The 20,525-nt window shown below is 41.8% G+C and overlaps 1 protein-coding gene across 8 annotated transcripts in view; it reads right to left on the reverse strand.

The window, feature by feature from the left end:
• The window catches only part of RNF10 (ring finger protein 10), a 31,233-nt gene extending 12,764 nt beyond the window's left edge, over positions 1-18,469 (reverse strand). For all 8 annotated transcript variants that reach the window (XM_082417438.1, XM_082417436.1, XM_082417435.1 and 5 more), the window contains exons 1-6: positions 18,167-18,469; positions 9,053-9,252; positions 3,919-4,118; positions 2,665-2,755; positions 1,460-1,644; positions 1,244-1,380 (exon numbers count right to left, since the gene is read on the reverse strand). In XM_082417438.1, coding sequence (XP_082273564.1) covers positions 1,244-1,380; positions 1,460-1,644; positions 2,665-2,755; positions 3,919-4,118; positions 9,053-9,252; positions 18,167-18,323 — 970 coding nt within the window. In that variant the 5' untranslated portion in view covers positions 18,324-18,469. The remainder of the gene's footprint in view (positions 1-1,243; positions 1,381-1,459; positions 1,645-2,664; positions 2,756-3,918; positions 4,119-9,052; positions 9,253-18,166) is intronic.
• Between the last annotated feature and the right edge of the window lie 2,056 nt (positions 18,470-20,525).

A 20,525-nucleotide genomic window follows, 5' to 3' on the forward strand; every position in this document is an offset into this window, starting at 1 on the left:
TGCATATAAAAGTTTTGTTTACACTCTTCTGTAGTCTATTAAGTGTGCAATAGCATTATGTCTAAGCAACGTTGATACTTTAATTAAAAAATACTTTATTGCTAAAAAATGCTAACCATCATCTGACAACAGCAGGGTTGCCACAAACCTTCAATCTGTTAAAAAAAAAAAAAAAAAAAAAAAACTCACTATCTGTGGAGCACAATAAAACGAGGTATGCCTATATTTGCTTCATCATGTGCGTGTGGGTGTGCGTGCGTGAGAGTGACTATGATAGGCATTTTGATTTGCATAACTCTAGGCAAAGTTAGGCCTCTGTAGATACTTGGAGTTATTCAGATATCCTTTTCCGGGAAATGCTTTGCCAGATGCTTAGCCTATTCTACTAGACTGTTCATCTAATTTATAGAACACCTGTATGTTCTGGACATTAATCTGTATTTTAAATGTGTAAATCTTCCCCTAAGTTTATTTATCACCTGTTGACTTTGAGGAGTCTTGCTGGATTTTATTCTTATAAAATCAAATTCATCAATCTTTTTCTTTTATAGCATCTATGGTTTCAGCCTGGTTCAAAATTCCATCCAGGTAAAAAACCTGAGGATTTATAAAGATATTTTCTTGTATTTTCTTTTAAAAGTTTTGGATTTTGTTACATTTAATTTTTCAATCCATCAGAAATTGATTTTTATGAATGGTATGAGATAGAGATCTAATTTCATTTTATTTTTTCCATAAGACTCAATTGTTTCAATACTGTTTACTGAAAAATCTCTTTTGCCCAGAAATTGAAATGCCACTTTAATTCAATGCTCTCATTTCCATGTGGAATACAGAGAATACAACCTCTTGCACTTCTCCCACTGTAAGCACTGCCCACACTCTAGATCCGAACTGCCTGGCCACCAGTCTGTCTCTTCTATGAGACACGGAGTTCCTTGATGACAGGTGCCAAGACTGGCTGACTGTGGAACCCCCAAAACCTGGGCACAGAGCCAGACACTATTCAACAAAGCTTTATATGTATTTTAATTTTTCATTTTACAACTGAACCAAAGTTGAAACCAAGAGTTAAACCACTTTCTGCAAACTCCACCCCAACCTACTGGAACACTATGAATAATTTGGAAATGCTAGAAATGGCTTGCTGAAAGGCTAAATCTCTGACACTAGAAAGATATATTCAAGTAACCTTAAAGGGTATATACCCACCATTATCTGCCCCCAAATTAACCAAACTTACCTCCAAGATGAATAGGATGTTCTACATTCATCCATTTGGATTTGGGCAAGGCCACCAACACCCCTTTCTCCCTCTTCATCAGCTGCATTGTAATGGTATCACCAACAACATACTGATGTGATTCTGTGGCAACAACACTGTAACATGGACATTTATATGTAGCAGGGCAAGGAGTTAGCAGACTGGGGTCTAATCTAGTAAATATCTCCGTCTTACCTCTTGAGATCCTTCTTATGCACAGAACTGTAACAGATGGGACATTTACTCCAGGTCTTCTCGCTCAATGAAAGATAGTGCAGGATGCATGCCCAGCAGAAGATGTGTCCACAACGGGTTATCTTGGCTGCAGTAGGTGGATATAGGCATATTGGGCAAGATGGCACTTCATGGCTACAAATGCGCTGAAACAAAACGCCACAAGTTAAACTACTTTCAGAATTGACTAGAGATTATCAAAGTTAAAGCCTCTCCTCTTCCATCCCCATCCCTATACAACTCTAACAACACATCTTCATAAAACTGTTCAACAGTGCAGGTGTATGTACAATAGCACTTCAAGCAAATCATAAAGGAAACAGTAATAATAGTTTAATATACTAAAACAACTATACAACAGGTATTTTGGGGGTTCTACATCAAAGGGAAAAAATGACAGAAATCAATATATGATCCCATTTACAAAAAAAAGATTTATATGTACGCATACATAAAGGCACAAAAAGGTTCTAGAAGTAATGTACCAGTAATTTCCAACAGAGGAGTCAATGAGACTTCCACTTTATACTATATGTCTCTACTTTTTTTTTTTAAACCAATGCATATAAAACCTAAGTTTCGTAGACCTTCTATGTCATTTTCAGATGATTTTATGAATTTTCACAGTAATGGGAGTCCAGGCTTTGGGTCCATCATTTTGAAACTACATCATATAACCTAGGAGTGACAAGGGGATACCCAGAGCCCATAACTTCAAGAGACGACAAACACAGCAGTAGCTTGGACAAAGTACAGCTGTGTGGCTCATTTCACCTGTCACAAGGCCAAGGCCTAATCTGATACTGATTACTACAAATGGCTACCAATGAAGCAGTGTCCATGTAATGAGTCCATCCTGGGTCAGGAGGGTAACCAGAGTTCTCATATTCCCCTGATTACTTCTTCCCAGAAGAGAAGAGGTAGTAGACAGGACTGCTTTTATCCTACAGATCAGAGCCCTCCAACACCCAGTCCTGCAGGCCAGAGCCAATTACCACAAAATGAACTCCAGAAGAAACCAGGACTGATCTCTGGAAAATGTCTACTGTAAGGCCAGGCAGAAAGGGGGATCAGCAGTAAACCCAGCCAAAAGCTGCTGTCACCACGGTCCCTTTCTTTAGTTCTCTCTCCCACTAACAGGTTATAAGCTTAGCTGAGCTCCTCACCACTTGTTCCACAAAGTCCCAGTTGACTAAGGTATCAGGATCAGCAAAATGAACTGTGTAGTCTTGGTCTTCAGACACCACAAACTGGCAGCTAAAAACAGGGAGAGACAAGTAAAAGGCAGACTGTCAGAATCCACCAACAAGCCTTCAGCAGAAATTCATCATCTCTTCACTTAGAAATCAAATGCAGGCCATTAGCAGCCATGCTTTGTGAAGCACTAAACTAGGACTTCAGCCTCAGTTCCAAGTCCTGGCTCTGGAAAGAATCCAAAGACTCAGCGGGTAGGCGTCTAAATCCATGAACTCTGTTTCTTCTGCTTCCAGGCCCAGCCAAGCTGCCTGCAGGCCCTCCTCTGAACTAAAATTAAGCCAGACTGTGGCTCCATCAACCAGAAGGGAAGCCAGATCTCCTCCCTCACCCCCAGAAACCACTAGTCTTCCAGGCAGTAGAAAAAACTGTCCCCACTCAATCTTTTGAGTACTAGTTTTTTGCTTTTTGGTTATTTTGGCCACGCCACACGGCTTAGGGGATTCTCAGTTCCCTGACCAGGGATCGAACCCAGGCCACAGCAGTGAAAGCCCGGAATCCTAACCACTAGGCCACCAGGGAACTCCCACCAGTTTATATAAAGTACTAAATGGTTACTTCAGTCTAGATCCAAGGTCAAACCTTACATTATAACTAATGCCACACAAAAGGAAACAAAAGAGAATCAGTATTTGAGCAAATGTATGCCAAGCACTCCAACTTGGCACTCAATTCTCCCTTAAGCAATTTCTCCTTTATAGAGGAAAAACTGAATCTCAAAGTGGTTAGGTAAGTTACCCAAGGTCAAAGGCCAAAACAAGATTCAAATCTGGATTCAATTCCAAAGCAAACACTTTTACTACCTCATCATGATACTAAAGCATTATTTAATTTTAGCATTTATTTATTTAAGCTAAATATTCTTTTGAGCACCAAGAACATCCACTTGAAACACATCCGTGTTTTCAAAGCGAGGTGAGAGAGAGAGAGAGAGAGAGCAAGAGAGAGAGGGAGGGAGAGAGAGAGAGAGAGAGAGAGAGAGAGAGAGAGAGAGAGAGAGAGAGAGAGAGAGGGAGGGAGGGAGGGAGGGAGGGAGAGAGAGAGAGAGAGAGAGAGAATCAACTCCATTTCTGCCTCTCTCCCACAGTAGTTTAAACGAAGCCTCTTTGCACCATAAATGCCCAAAGGCTCAATTTCACTTCCCTCCTAAGAGTAGCCATACTCACTTGGCTTGTAAAAACAATTCCTTGTTAAAAGGCTTATGCCCCCACTTGTTCCTTTTTCCCCAGCTGCCATGTCCACTGCCTTCAAAATGACCTGCCTGGCCACGGGGTTCAAAAGTGAAATTCAACAAGTGATTCAGGTTGATCTTCTTCGGACCAGAGAACTGGGCAGGGCTAAACTCTGCCCGCTGAGCCTCTGCTACCTAGAGAGAATGAGAATAAATCAGAGGATTTTAGATTAGGATGACACTTGCTAAATGACAGCAGAAACCTGCACAACCCCTCCTTCTACACGGCTTAAAATATTAACTAAATAAAACACAGGCTTATATTTAGTAAACAATTTTCCTAGGATGTGGTAATGCAAAAGTCTACCTAAGATCTAGATGGGAGTGGAAAAGAGAAAAAGAGCCTCTAACATACAATTACTTATAAACTATTTAGACTGCCCTAAGTGGCAATTAACCATTAAATGACAAAACCCAGCATGAACTCCTCTAGCTATCTTGAAGCACAAAGATTTACTTACTGGATTAATCTTTCCACAGTCCCATAAGACTCCTACACCTTCACTCTTGTTAGCTACTTGCTCTCTGGTTTGTTTCTGGTCAACGTGAATCTGTGGAACTGTGCTCTGGAGGCGGCCTGCAGGCAGCTACTAACTGCCATAGGCTTCAGGATCCTTCCAGAGACCTCCTGTCTAAGACACACACTGCTATTCATTGTTAATTAAAACTGACAGAATTAGAACATGTAGGCAGACTAGCCCTGTGTCCAGAAATAAATCCAATCAGCACATTCAGAAACAGCTTAGAAAGTGACAAGAAACCACGTATGAAAAATACCATTGCACAGAGATGGAAGATTTATTGTGTTGGAGCTTTTGTGGTACTCTTGACGTTCCCAAATTGAATTGGTACAGGTACCTGCTATAAGTCAGCTAGTGCATTTTCTAATGCCACTTTCCCATTTAATATCATAGGCACTTGGCCCTGTCACTAAATACTAGTAAACAGTCACTTTTAAAAAAAATTTTTTTTGGTAAGCCAGTTTTATTTTTTTTAAGATTTTTTTTTGATGTGGACCATTTTTTTTTAAAAGTCTTTATTGAATTTATTACAATATTCCTTCTGTTTTATGTTTTGGTTCTTTGGCTGTGAGGCATGTGGGATCTTAGCTCCCCGACCAGGGATCAAACCGCGCCTCCTGCATTGGAAGGTGAAGTCTTTAACCACTGAACCACCAGGGAAGTCCCTAAAGAGTCACTTTAAATAGCTATATACCATTATATTACGATGGGTATACTATAATGCCTTAGTGTAGGACACAGATTGTTCATGGCTTTTCCAGCAATAACAAAATAATGCTATGATAAACAGCTGATAGATCTTTGTGCACAAATATTTGAGCACCTACAATTATTTCTTTTGAACGTAGAGTAGGAATTACTGAGTCAAAGGAAATGCAAATTTAAGGCTTTTGCTGCTTGTTAGTAAAGTCAAATTTAGAGTTTAATAAGCAGCACTTGCATATACATGATAAAGAAATCTAAAGAGTACAAAAAAGCGGATTTCCCTGGCAGTCATGTGGTTGAGGCTCCGCGATTCCACTGAAGGGGGGCGTGGGTTCAATCCCTGGTCGATGGGGAACTGGGATCCTGCATGCCTCGTGGTGAGGGCAAAAAGAGTACAAAAAGGGATACAGCCAAAGATACCTTCTATTCCAGAGGCAACCAATATACCCTCTGAGATATTCTATGAATACGGAATCAGAGTATACAAACGACCTTTATGATTAAATACAGTGGCATATCACACAGTTAGGCAATCTCCTTTTATCTTAACAGATCTTGGGACACAACACCTCCCCCTCACTGTTTATGTAACTCACCAGAGGAAGTCCAAGACTTCCAGGTCATCCCTTATCTCTCACCCCTTAGACTCTCATCTCCATATGGCTCTGCCTCCCCTAATCAGTCTTCCACCCCAATGCCCCAAACTGAGATAAGAGCTCGTGTTCACTCAACAAAATTTCCCACATTCTCAACCTTCTACCTTCATCTTTTTACCCTAACTGGCCCACTGTCTCTAATACTGCCCATCATAATTCCTGATTACACTTCCAACACGTTCACCTCTCAGTTCCTTGACTTCCTCTCCTCCAATCAGCTTGCCCTCCACTCTACCTCTGCCACCCACTCCCATGGGCATACCATCTAGAGCTGTGCTGTCATAACAAAGCAGCCACTACTATCCAGATATGATGGCTACTGAGCACTTGAAATGTGGCCAGTACCACATCATGAAATAGCATTTTAGCTATACTGGATTAAATATATTAACATTAATTTCATCGTTTTTACTTGTTTACTGTGGCAACTAGAAAACTTTGTTACATATTTGGCTTGCCATTTCTATCTTAGCATTTCTACTGGATGGCACTGCTCTACAGTCTAGACCACGGTGGTAATAACTGCACCTCTTCCACCATCTTAATTTTGGGCACCCTACCAGTAACACTCCTTTCTCAGCTTGTTTCCGTTAGTTCTGATTCTAACAACTTTTCACCTCCACTGGGATCTCCAAACCAGTGATCCAACACCCTCCCCCCAAATTTTCTTTCCTTATTTGGCTCTGATCCTATTCCATTGCCCTCTTCTCTTTGTCAGCTGTACTCACCGGGCAAAACTTTCCCAATTAATCCACACCGGCATCAGAGCAAGTAAACATGGCTAAAGAACACAACCACACCATACCAACCAGCCTTACTAAAGTAGACCTTTGTGCGGCCCGGCGGTCATACTGCAATCCTATTACACTTCTGAGCTCCACGGATTCCCCCCCACACCCAGACAAATCCTCCAGTCCTCTCTCCTCTCTCGGCTCATCTTTTACATTTCACTGAGACAGTAAGAACAATCAGAAAAGAACTCCAACGTGCTCCTACCAGCAGTCTGCCTTCCTCTTGTTACTGTGGATGAACTGGTGAAGCTCCTAAGCCAACTCCTCCACCTGTGCACTAGACCCCAACTCCTCAGGAACTCAAGGACACTATTAGCAATTCTCTCTCTCTCCTCTGCATCACGTTTTCCCTCTTACCAGAACAATCCCATTAGCAGAAATATGCTGCATTTCTCTAAGCTTAAAATCTATCTTGACCTCACATTCCCCTCAAGCTACTGCCTCACCTCTCTGGTCCCCTGTAAGAGCAAAACCACTAGAAAGTGACTATCTAAACTTGCTGTTTCTTCTTCATATCCTCCCTAAAGCTATGCCAATCAGGTTTTTGTCCTCACTACTCCACCAAAGCAGCGCAAGGCCAAAAACCTAAACTACCTTCCCATTTCCAAATCTAATGGTCAACTTTCCATCCGAATCTTCTTACCCAGCCTAATAGCAGCACAGGACAAAACAAGCCATTTCTCCAAATGGCTTTCAGTTCTCTTCCTCCCTTTTTGCTGGTTCCTTATCATCCTGACTCCAGGCTCAGTCCTTGAATCTATTCCCTTTTTGCAACACTCACTCCTTAATGATCCTACTTAGTTCCATAGTTGCAAACACCAAGTATACATACATGGACAGCTCTCTAGCTAGGGTCTCCTCCTTGAACTCGACTCAGTTATACTTAGAGATCCAACAGGCATCTCAACGCAAATATAACACTTCCAAATGACATTCTTTATCTAAACATCCCTCTTCCCTCCCCATCCCAAAACCCTGTACTCCTCTTGAACTTGCCCCCATTTCAGCAAACGGTACCTGAATTGGGCCCCTACCAAAAACATTAGTCATTTATTTCTCTGCTCAAACCCCACATCTAATCTATTTAGAAGTCCTGCTGGCTCTACCTGCAACTATCTCCCCAAATATGATCCCCTCTCATCACTATCACTGTTTCAATCACTCTCACCAGGAATACCTTAATAAGCTCCTAACTAGTCTCCCTGCTTCCACTCTCCCCTTTACAACTCCAAATCAGATTACCTTACTTCTCTTCTTAAGCCCCCCAAAAGCTTCCCATCTCTCTGAACAAAAGCCAAAGTCCTTCAAGGGCCCACGTGATCTGATCCCTCTGTCTTACTCTTTGGCTTCATTTCCTGCTTCTCCACCCATGATAGCCTATTTGCTTTACCTCAAAAACACGAAAAACATTACCATCTCTGGTCCCTTGTACTTGTAAATTCGCTCTTGCTAACACACCCTTCCTCAAATTCTACTGTGTGCTCCCTTGCTTCATTCAGGACTCAGAGAGTCCTCAGAGAAGCTTTCACCTCCTCAGAGAAGCTTTCCTTAGCCACCTCCTAAAACTACTCTTTGTTACTCTCTATCCCTTTACCGCTCTCAGTCTACTTTTTTTTAATTTAATAATTGTATTTATTATATAACAATTTGTTTATTGTCTCCCCAAACTAGATTGTAAGCTCCACCCAATGCTGTATTCCAAACTCGAAATGATATTTAGTGCATAGTAGGTGAGGAAAAAATTTCTGGTGAGTGAATGAATTCTTCCATTAGTGCATCCATTAAATCTTGTTCTATACTGGTTACATAGTATGGAACATTCGAACAGCAGGATAATATATTTAACCAATAATATATTTAACTTTGATAGCATTTAGTCTGTTTCCTAAATTGTGCAACTACAAACAATGTTGCAATGACCTCCCTTGTACATGAGTCTTTATGCACTTACAGAAAGATATCTAAGAAACTCCTAAAATCAGAGTACCTGGGACTAAGGATATATAGCATTTTACATTTTTCTAGATACTATAGGGCAAATTAATGTCATTAATTAATGCCATTTTATTACCTAAATATTCCAAAGGGTACCTATAAATCAAGAGTGATAATAAAAGGATGACACAAAATTTTTTTAAAGGATGATACTAATTAAGGTACCCGAAATCTGCTATAATTTCTCACAATCCATGATTACAATGTCTTCCAAGAAAATGTTCATAACCTTCAAGGGAAGAAAGGAGGCAAAGTTCCAAACCTAGTTAATCCTCAACTACTCAAGTAATTCAGAAAGGGGGGGAACTCTTGCTCCCACCCCTGCCCAACCACTAACAAACTGGGGATAGGGGATCAGACCTCATGCTTATGTTCTAGAAAGGACATTCTAAATTCCATACCTCATCTCGTCTTCCACCATTAAAAGAAGAGCTAAAGAGTTTGTTGCTGCTGCCGCTGCCCCTTTGAGGAGGCATCTTATTAAAAGTTTTGCTTTTCTGTGAATTGGAACGACGGGACTGGTTGATAAAATTTTCATTTTTGGGGTAGGAAGGTTCACGTTTGCGATTATAACGCTTGGATCCACTTGAGTTCTTTCCATCTGAAAGCAAGAAACGTGAAAAAATTAGTTAAGAAACGATACATATACTTGGCGAATTGCTCTCCACCTCCCAACAAAATTGTGTTTAAACAAAGGTAAGTAGGCCCTTCCATGACCTCCAAGAAATCTGGGTTGGACCAGAGCATCAGTGCTTTGGGCAAGACATTACACAGTAAGGTGAAAAAAAAAATTTGCTTTTGGAATGAAGCCTAAAGGGTCCCTCCCTCAGGAGGGACACAATATAGATCAAACCACATAGACTCTCAGTTCACAATGTCTTTCTTTGTAACAGAGCTTAATCACTGCTCTTGTATTGATAAAAGTCCATTCAGACAGAGTGACAGAAAAAGAACAGCCTATCTATATTGAGGAAAAGTACTTTATCTGGAGGCAGGACAGAAGGCATTCTTCTTAAATTACTACAACACAGTTAGACCCTATACCGCAATGGTGTGGCCTAGGTCTTAGCAGATATACAGAAGGCACAAAAGCAAAACAGTATTTACAAACGTTTTAGAGGTCAAACTGAGAAGCTATTAAATTGACAAAACAAAAGAAGTTGGACTCTAAGAGTATATCAGCGTAAAGTTATACCCTTTTAAAAACTGCTTCTTGCTTTTTTTCTCCAGTTACAAGAACGTATGTTCAATTTTGGAAACAACAATAAATTCGCCAGTGCCTATGGAATACCAACCTATGAAGTGTTTAATTTCCTTTTATTCTCCATTTTATACACTCATCACACATCTTCCACAGAATGACAGGCATATAAGATATATTGTCTTCCACCTATTACTCCATGAGCATTTGCATGCACCCTTAGGCTTCAAAAACATGATTAATGGCCACACTGTTGTCTACCATATGTTTACGGCGTAACATAACCAATTTGTTGTACATTTAGGTTGCTTCTGACTTTTTGTTTATTTAATATGATAGTATTGGGAGCCTCTTTATACAGAGGCCTGTGTGTATAATTATGTCAAGTTCTCAAAGTAGAATTAGCAGATTAAGTATGATCATAAAGCCTTTTACACATCCTCAAGTTGCTTTCCAGAACCATACTAATTTACTTATATTCTAACAACAGTATAAGAGAGAACATCTAGTTTACTACATTCTTTATAATACTGAGTTGAATAAACTTTCTTAAATTGAAGGGTCAAAATAATTTGTTTCGAATTTGAACTTCTCTGATGACTAGCAACAAACATTTTTTTTTTTTTTTAAACACTGATTATTATTATTATTTTTTATTATTATTATTTTTGGCTGTGTTGGGTCTTTGTTTCTGTGCGAGGGCTTTCTCTAGTTGCGGCAAGCGGGGGCCACTCTTCATCGCGGTGCGCGGGCCTCTCACTATCGCGGCCTCTCGTTGGGGAGCACAGGCTCCAGACGCGCAGGCTCAGTAGTTGTGGCTCACGGGCCTAGTTGCTCCGTGGCATGTGGGATCTTCCCAGACCAGGGCTCGAACCCGTGTCTCCTGCATTGGCAGGCAGATTCTCAACCACTGCGCCACCAGGGAAGCCCCAACAAACATTTTTTTAGTCTGTTAACCATTTGTATTTTGTGTAAAGAGCTCGTTTGTATTCTTTGCCCCACTTTTTCTACTGCGGAGCTGAACTGCATAGATTATTTTGTCCAAATTGAACAAAGAACCCTGACCAGACACATTTAACATGTGCCAAAGTTTACCAGCTTTAAAAAAAAAGTGGGGGAAAAAAAAAAAAAAGCGGGGGAGGGGGGGCAAAATAAAACCTGTCTGAGAACCTGAGAACCATACCAAGTAAATAACGGTGAAAGGTCCCCAAATTAGTTTTTGGACAAAAAAAGACTAATATTTCTTTCTTGTCCCTTCACTCACTCCATCTTGCCTTATTTCAACACAGAAATCTGACCAAATCAAGTCTGTACCCTACTTTAATGGCTTTAAAAGCAAAAACAGAGAAAACGGAAGTTGGGGGACTTTTAATGAAGAAGTCCATTAGGCTTACCCTCAAACTTTAAAGGGGTGGTAGTTTATAAAGTCAAGAAGACTCCAGCAGGCTTCCCTGGTGGCGCAGTGGTTGAGAATCTGCCTGACAATGCAGGGGACACGGGTTCAAGCCTGGTCTGGGAAGATCCCACATGCCGCGGAGCAACTAGGCCCGTGAGCCACAATTACTGAGCCTGCGCATCTGGAGCCTGTGCTCCGCAACAAGAGAGGCCGCGATAGTGAGAGGCCCGCGCACCGCGATGAAGAGTGGCCCCCACTTGCCGCAGCTGGAGAAAGCCCTCGCACAGAAACGAAGACCCAACACAGCCATAAATAAATAAATAAAATTTAAAAAAAGACTCCAGCATGAGCCTCAGAAACTACAACCCCTCCCAACTGCCAAAATATAGCTTAATCCTGTTTATGTTAAAAATATATAATTAATAGAAACATGTCTGGAAAGGCAACAGAGCAGGCTGTTAATGACATTTACCTCTGGGAAATGAAGCTATTCACGCTGGCCTAAAACAGTGGTTCTCAATCCTACAGTTCATAGGAATCACCCAGATGAGCTTTTAAGGGATTCTTGTGCTCAGGCCTCACGCTCTAAGATTCTGACCTAAGTAAACAGAATTACTGTTCTGTATACTAATAATTTGGATAATTAAAAAACTGTAAGTACCTACAAGAAATTATTTCTAGACAAGGTGACCAGCTTCTTTTACAGCACACAAAAATAAATTCAAGGTGAAGCATATCCTCAGGGAAAAGGAAACATTAGCTGATAAACCAGAGTCCAAATTTTCAAAGCAACCACTTCACACTCAGTTTGCCAGCAACATGGGATAAATGAGAGGTATGCCATCCTCTCCAAACCTGACCAAATAGTCATGTGAGATGGCAGCACTGTAAACAGAACAGATTGTCAAAGAAAGACTGCCAGGCTAGGGTTCACTCCTACCAGCCACCTTTCAATCTCAGTTAGGGAAAGTGACCAGAGCTTAAAAGTTAGAATTTAAGAACTAGACTTTTACCTACTACTTCAGTTCGCAACAGTTACTGTCAAACATGGCATCAGTGGTAACAATTAGAAAATGAAGCTTCAGATCTCAAATTCTGCCTTGCTCTCAACCCATGGAATTAGTTTATAGTAAGATTTCAAATAAATAGAAAATTCAGAGGGATACAGAACCCCAGCTAACTTTACCATGAAAAGAAATGAGGTTTTATGAAGAGGATAGGCATATGCAGGAAACATATGTTCCCCAAACCATATTATCCAAGACTAATTCAGATGATCCTGCATTTGACCCTGTTGTTTTCAAGACCTAACAGATTTAGACATAGATTTAGGTAAAGCCAGATTCTACACTTCAAGGGCTCAAAAAGGTAAGCTGGCACTCAGGAGGAAGGCTGTTTTCATTTCTTCACTTATTACCACACTGGAAAGGAAACGGTTTCATAATGCTTACAGAACTGCTCTCTGACAGTGAACTGCTCACTTCTAAAACATTACAACTGACCACATAAGGATTCATGATTTTAGTTGCTAAAATCCACTCCCTCATCTTGTCTTTCACTTACCTACAGGCATGAAGTCAGACATCTAAAGTGAGAGGCTGGCTCTTATCTCTAGACCCAGGCAGCTAAAGATTGAAGGTACAGTCAGGCCTGGGACCCAGAGATAAAACTCGGAGTGCTATTTTTGAGGTGTCCTACAGGCAACTTGCCAGAATATACATGTGAATAAGTTGGGGGTTGAATCTGTCCTCCTTTCTCTAATAGGAGATAGCAATGAGGTGATCTGCTTTAGATTTTGGAAAACAGACAAAAAAGTCAAACTAAGTTCCTAGGACACACATATTCTCTGTTGAAAGTTTTAAATTTCAAAGTGGTTGTTCACAATCCTGGCTGCACAAGAGAATCATTTGCAGAGACTTTTAAAACTATGGATGTCAGGGCCCAAACCAGACCTAAAGAATCCGAAAGAATTGCTAGGGAAGAGCCCCACACATCCTTATTTAAAAAAAAAAAAAAAAAAAAAAGGTCCTTAGGAGATTCTAATGCACACCCAGAGCTGAGAACTGCCAAAAACTGTCAAGACACATTCCAAAATGGACCATTAGTTAAATGGCTCAAATCCAGAACACAGGATCCTAGATTCAAGAGACTTGAAAACTTAATCCACTGTGTCTCAGCTGTCCCACATTTCCCTAAGAGAAAGGTCTCCACCAAGTAACAGTAAGCATATCTCAGTCTCTTCCCCCGATTACCAAATTACAGGCCATAAACTTTTCAGTTAAAAAATTTGGCATCATCAACACTTCTAGCTGTAGTTGTAACAGGTGGCACAGTCTAGAGATCAGAATACCAGCCAGGAAGTTTCTGCTGCTGATTCATGCCATGTCACAAGCAAGTTGCTTACCCATCGTCCAAAGCGGTTGACAGGCACCTCTGGAGGGGCAACATATGGCCTTACTACAGAATCAACTGATAACTGAATCCAGCTGAAATTAGTAATTCTGAATGAAAGGAAGAGACAGGGGGTATCAGGAATGACACATGTGCCAATAAGTTACTTGCTTGTTAAGTGAATTTATATAAAGTGTATTTAGTAACATTGCCTGGGACTTCTTAGGAATTTACTTGGACAATTACTCTAACTCCTGGTTTTCTCGTCAGTAAAATAGGGCTAATCCTCTCCCCTCCCTCCTTATAGAGTCATGAGGACTAAGAGAAAACTTCTGTAAAATGCCTACCATGGTGGCTGGCACATAGTTGCTGTTGTTATTTGAAAGCCTATTATTAATAAATCTAAAATTCCTATCAAGAGCACCTATTAGACTTTCAAAAAGCCACAGAAGCCAAGGACTCAAGCCAACCAGCCTGGAAATTCTTTTAACTTCCCTAAATGGTGTTTATTGAAGGCTTTAAGTCACCTCAATTTTCAAAGCCATCAAAACCTCCAGGTCCATTTACAGCTCAGAGGCTTTCTTCAGAGCAGATTACCCCTAGTAACCTGGCTTCTGGTATCGGAATATAAGAGGAAGAGTGTCAGGACAGTGCCTCACACCACCAACCTCAAAATAACTGCTTCATAATACCTGACCTTCCTTTAACCTCCATGGCAGTACCATCCCCCACCCAGAAGGATGGGGCAAGAGACTGGTTCCGGGCCAGGGTCCACTGTTTGCCCCCAAACAGCCAGGTCTCTCTCTTGCCTCTTTTTACTTTCTTTGTTCTTTTTTTTTTTTTAAATCAGTTTACTGTTTGTTTTTTTTAGTATTTATTTATTTATTGGCTCTGTTGGGCCTTTGTTGCTGTGTGCAGGCTTTCTCTAGTTGCAGTGGCTTCTCTTATTGTGGAGCACGGGCTCTAGGCACGTGGGCTTCAGCAGTTGCGGCATATGGGCTCCAGCAGTTGCGGCATGTGGGCTCAGTAGTTGTAGCTCGCAGGCTCTAGAACGCAGGCTCAGTAGCTGTGGCACACGGGCTTAGCTGCTCTGCGGCACGTGGGATCTTCCCGGACCAGGATGGAACCCGTGTCCCCTGCACTGGCAGGCAGATTCTTAACCACTGTGCCACCAGGGAAGCCCCTCTTTGCTCCTTCTAAACAACTTTCCCCAAACTCTAATCCACCTCTCTCCTCTGGGCTACATTCCTGGGATATTTACTGTTGAACGTTCTTAGAACTACATCTTAGCCCTACTGGAACAAAACTGTAGGAACAGATCCAAGAAAAGGAGTATTATGCGAATGTTTGAAGCAATTAGCCAAGGCAAAGAAACTGTGGTATGCCAATCTGGCCAGAAAGATCAAGTAAATCCTGTTAGCCAAATATACTTATTTCCTGTGTGCATGAAGGGCAAACTTAAGCCAGTCACAGGAACAAAGACTCAAGTATATTAATCATGTAACTAGGAAGCAAATGACCATTTATTATACACATGGTTTAGAGAATAGAAACCAAAGGTTTTGTTCTCATGTGAGGTAGGGAAAGGAGAGTGAAAAAAGGAATTAAATATTTAAAAACTGAAAAACTCTTGTTCTTGTTACTTTAACAACAGAAAGACAAGTTGTAAGTCATGTCTTTTCACCTCACCTTTCCTGTACTTCCTTCACCTCAGTACCATGAAACTCAAGAGATCCCTTCAACAATTTCCAGCTGAATCAAGTACATCAAGCGTTGAGTCAGCTTCTGAAATCCTACAGAAATCTTTTTACGGAATTATGCAGAATTTCAATCTACTCTTTTGTTACAGCAGCCATCTAGAAGTAGAATTCACTGTGTAAGAGGTCCTGAACAATATCTGCTGTGGTAGCATTAGTCTTAGTTGTAATGTTCTTAAGGCAGTATATGCTACCTTTCAGCTCAACCTTAGCCAATATCTAGCTTCCTAAGCCATTTTTAATCTCTATTTACTCTCTTTGAATTTGTTCCTAAATGCAAACAGGTGATTATGGTTGATGAGGAACTCTATTTAGCTACAGGCCTATCCTTCCTTTTTGCTAAGGGAATATACATAGCAGTAGCCAGAAAAGTATGCAATAGCAATGGCAAACATATTCAAGCTCTCTTACAAACACATTAAACAAAAACTAATGCTACCAGAGGGCACACCTGTGTATTTCATAAAGCCCAGCAAAAAAGTCCTTTCCGTGAGTTTTTACTTCCTTCCTCAGAAGCTTTCAATTGATAAGGTGAATAGTGTTTTAAAAGTATTTTATGTTTTTTGGGGGGTGGGGGGGGGGGAGGGGGACTTCCCTGGCAGTCCAGTGGTTAAGACTCCATGCTTCTACTGCAGAGGGGATGGGTTCCATCCCTGGTTGGGGAACTAAGGAACCCACATGCCCCATGGCAGCAGCGGCCAAAAAAAAAGAGTATTTTATGGTTTTCTTTTTTTTTTTTTTTTGCCGTGCAGCGTTGCATGCGGGATCTTAGTTCCCCAACCAGGGATGGAACCCGTGCCCCCTGCAGTGGAAGCGTGGAGTCTTAACCACTGGACCAACATGGAAGTCCTTTTATGTAGTTGCTTAAAAAAAAAAAAAAAAAAAATTCACTTTAGTCAGAATGAACCCAGCAATTAATACTCTATACAAGTCTGACTGAAATGTTAACACTGACAAATATTTGCTTTGGTCAAACCACAATAGAATTCTGTATCATCCTGTTGCGTAATGAGAGTTAGTTCCACTAATCAACATATTCAAAGTCAGGACAATACAAGTAAAATGCCTTACATACCTCAGTTTTGTTGCTGTTTTATTTTGTTTGAGTTGGGGCAAACTTTCACCTACTGTTTCACTAAATAATAAATCAACTTAAGGCATTTACTGCAACTGACTCATGACTGTATGTTAGTGGCTTAAACAGGAGCCCCAGAAAAATTAGTTGAGAATTAAGATAGCTGGAGAACCAGAATCTTTAACATCTAGGAATAGAATGCAAAAGTTATTTATCAGCTACACTGAAAAACATGCAGACTGTTCTAAACTAGTTCCAACACTGGCCAAGAGGACTGGCAAACCTCTATCTCTAGGGGAGATCTCCGATAAACCCACGCATGTGCAAAACCCCAAAATTAGTCTACATAATACTGCCTGACGTGGCCTGAGAGTCTACACTCATCCCTGTTTACATATTTAAAGCATTCATTCTTATCAAGACAACTGGTCTCCACCTGAGTTCCAAAAGCAAGCTCTAGAAGACCTTGACGTACCAGGTAAACAAGTTTGCTATATCCAGCAGAAAAACTCTGAACTCAACTCAGCCTTACAGTTGTTCTTCTGGTTTTTAAGTCAGCCTTGCAGTTTTCTTAATCTTGGAAGTTTTAAACAACTGGAGTTCCACATTTGGGGACTCCAAATGTTCCCCTCTCTGCCACACATCCCCACTATTCCCACTGAAAACATCTCCTATTACTGCTAATATAATCAAAATACAAAAGAGCACAGCTTTGAAGTAAGACGAAGACATTCAACTCCAGACTCTGCCAACTCCTGAACTCCTGGCCTCTCACCTTTTTCCTTCTTTAGATGTGAACAATTCCACCCTGCTGGACAGGTGACTGGAGTATTGAGAAAAGAGGTAAAAGCCTAGCCCAGTACCTGGCACATGGTAAGCCCTCAATAAATGGTAGCTATTATCATCATGATGGTCATATTTTAATATTGAGAGGCATGACTACAGAAATGACAAAATCTTCCCCATAAGACGACACCACTCTAGTCTAACAAGGAAATAGACATGATGTGCATTTGGTGCCTAACAGGTGTCAGGTACTCTAAGCATTAGTTCATTTGTTTCCTAAGTTATTTTCTCCACCTTTACAGGTAAGGAAACTGAGACACTCACTCAAGGTCTAGCAAACCTAAAAAGACTGAATCCACAGACTGTTCTCTTAACCACTACTCCACACTAAACAAAGCCATTCAAAGATGAGTCCTCTTCATCTGAGGAGATCTGGGACCAGGTTATTCAACATGAGATTTGAATTTAACAAATCTCTGGGCCCCACCCTCCCCTGTTTAAACTTGAACACTACCCAATTCTAATTCAACATTAAGGGTAAATGAACTTAGTGGTTTTAGGAGCGTACGCTGATGCGTCAGACAAACCAGGTCTTCAGGCCTGCTACACATACTAGGTGGTGACCTCACCTTTTCTGAGCCTCAATTTCCTCATCCGCAAAATGGGGATAAGAATAGCACCTACTTCACCGAGCTATTTCGAGCTTTAATGCAAGGATGTACTAAAACCACGCAGTACCGTTCTCATTAAGTGTTAACTAAAAGTAATGGGAGCCATGGAAAAGAGAAAGATATGAATAGTAGAAAGCGGAGCTTGTCCCTGGGTGACCCAGCAGGCACACGAGCGAGGATCCTCCCCAGCATTAGGAGCAGTCGCCCCCCGCCCACCGCCACAGGGGCCCGCCCTTACCGCTCTTGGGTTTAGACTCGCCGGCCGGCCCTGCAGAGGCGGAGCGGGGCGGCTGTTGCCCTTTGCTGCTGCCCGAAGAGGCGGAGGAGCTGCTGGAGCCGCTGTTCTTGTCCATGTCGGAGGCGGTGGCGGCGGCGCTGGGGGAGCTCTGCGGCATCAAAGGGGGCCTTAGCGGCGGCGGCGGCGGTCGGAGCGGAGCGGGCGCGGCGGAGACCCAGGCTCATGGCGTTCGGGGCCGGCGGGGGTCGGCGGCGGCAGCGGTTCTCGGCCTTCATGGCGACATTTTTCCCTGTTTCCTTCCTCGGTTTCTCAAACTGGAAGGAGAAGCGGCGGGCGGGGCTCTTGAGCCCGGCGGCGGCGGTGACCGAGAAGGAGGAGGAGGCCGGGGCTCGGAGGTCCGGGCCGGGCCTGGCGGGGCGGAGGCTGCGGGGAAAAGGGAGGCGAGGGAGGGTGCGCGAGCCCCGCCGGCCGGCCGGACACGCTCTCCCGCCGCGGGGCAGGGGAGAGGGCTGGCTGTCTTGGTGTCGGGGACAAGTGTCTCCGACACAGCGACCGACACTCGCCCCTGGGCCGAGGCCGAGCTGCTCTGGGAATGGCGACGAGTCGCCAAACAGCATCTCGAAGACCCCGGATGAACTATATATAGCGGAGATGTGGGCGTGAAGCACGCTGGGAAATGTAGTTTTCTGTCTACATCCGGGTCCAATGGGGTTTTTGTTTGTTTGTTTTTCCCTTTTTTCCCTCCATGTGTGAGAGATCTTACAGGATGATGGGACTTGCAGTACAGGTTTTGGTCTTAGTACACTAATAATAATATATACCACTCATAATGCATCCAAACATTGGAATACCTGTGGAATTCCTTTATTGACTCATTGTAAGTTATAGTTCTTATTCTAGTATTAATATCAATTTATTTATGGCTCTTATTCAATCTCCTAATAATGATAATAATGACAATACTTTACATTTAATATCACTACAGCACTTCCTCATACAATTACTTCATTTCATTGTCATTTATTAATTAATATAAATCATTATTAATATTTCATTTCAGTGTTAATAATAATAGTTATCATTGAGTGCTTATCATTAGCAGACACTGCTCTGTGCACTTTTTATGGAGTATCACATCTATCCTCACAATAAGTCAAATTTAAAGACAAGGAAACAGGCTCAAAAAGCTTAGATCATTTGCCATGATCACACAGCTAATAAGTGACATTCTCAACTACCTGTAAGATAAGCAGTTCTCCATTTTACAGATACGGACACTGAGACTTAGAAAATCACATATGTATGTTAGAAATCATATGACACCCATCTGTACTTTGGAAAATTATAAATGATTCTTTGCAACCATAGCAGTTCAAGATTTAAAGGATCACAGAAAAACACTGTGAAAAAGATAAATAATTCTTATAAATATAACAATAAATAAGGCTAACCTTATCTAGTTAGAAACCTATTATATGCCAGGCACTGTGCTCAGCACAAAGAATTCCAAAATACATTAATGCAAGAATGTGATAAGGACTATAATAAAGTTAACGCAAAATGCTGACCAGAGCAGAGGCCTCAAGGAGAGACGTACAAAAATTTAGGAGGAGTAGAGGAGGGCTTCCCCAGAGGTCGTGTTATTTGAGCTGAGCATAGAAGGATGAGCAGAATATCAGCAGTCATAGATGAACAAATAAACAAATAGACAAAATCCTAGACTTCCCCTAATTAGGCCCTTTTGGGTTCCTTATTAATCGTCACATGTTATACAAAACATTAATAAGTATATACAAGTCAATCAATCTTGAAGTTAACAGTTTTAACTGGGATAAAGGAAATTAGATACTAATCTCATTTTTTAATTAATTAATTAATTTATTTATTTATTTATTGGCTGTGTTGGGTCTTCGTTGCTGCACGCAGGCTTTCTCTAGTTGCCACGAGTGGGGGGGCTACTCTTCATTGCAGTGCGTGGGCTTCTCATTATGGTGGCTTCTCTTGTTGCGGATCATGGGCTCTAGGCACGCAGGCTTCAGTAGTTGTGGCTCGCGGGCTCTAGAGTGCAGGCTCAGTAGTTGTGGCACACGGGCTGAGTTGCTCCGTGGCATGTGGGATCTTCCTGGACCAGGGCTCGAACCCACGTCCCCTGCATCCCCTGCATTGGCAGGCGGCTGCGCCACCAGGGAAGCCCTAATCTCATTTTTTTTTAAATTAATTAATTTATTTATTTTTGGCTGTGTTGGGTCTTCGTTTCTGTGCGAGGGCTTTCTCTAGTTGTGGCAAGCGGGGGCCACTCTTCATCGCAGTGTGCGGGCCTCTCACTATCGCGGCCTCTCTTGTTGCGGAGCACAGGCTC

This window comes from Balaenoptera physalus, assembly GCF_965194825.1.
Source record: "Balaenoptera physalus genome assembly, chromosome: 12".
Lineage (NCBI taxonomy): Eukaryota > Metazoa > Chordata > Mammalia > Artiodactyla > Balaenopteridae > Balaenoptera > Balaenoptera physalus.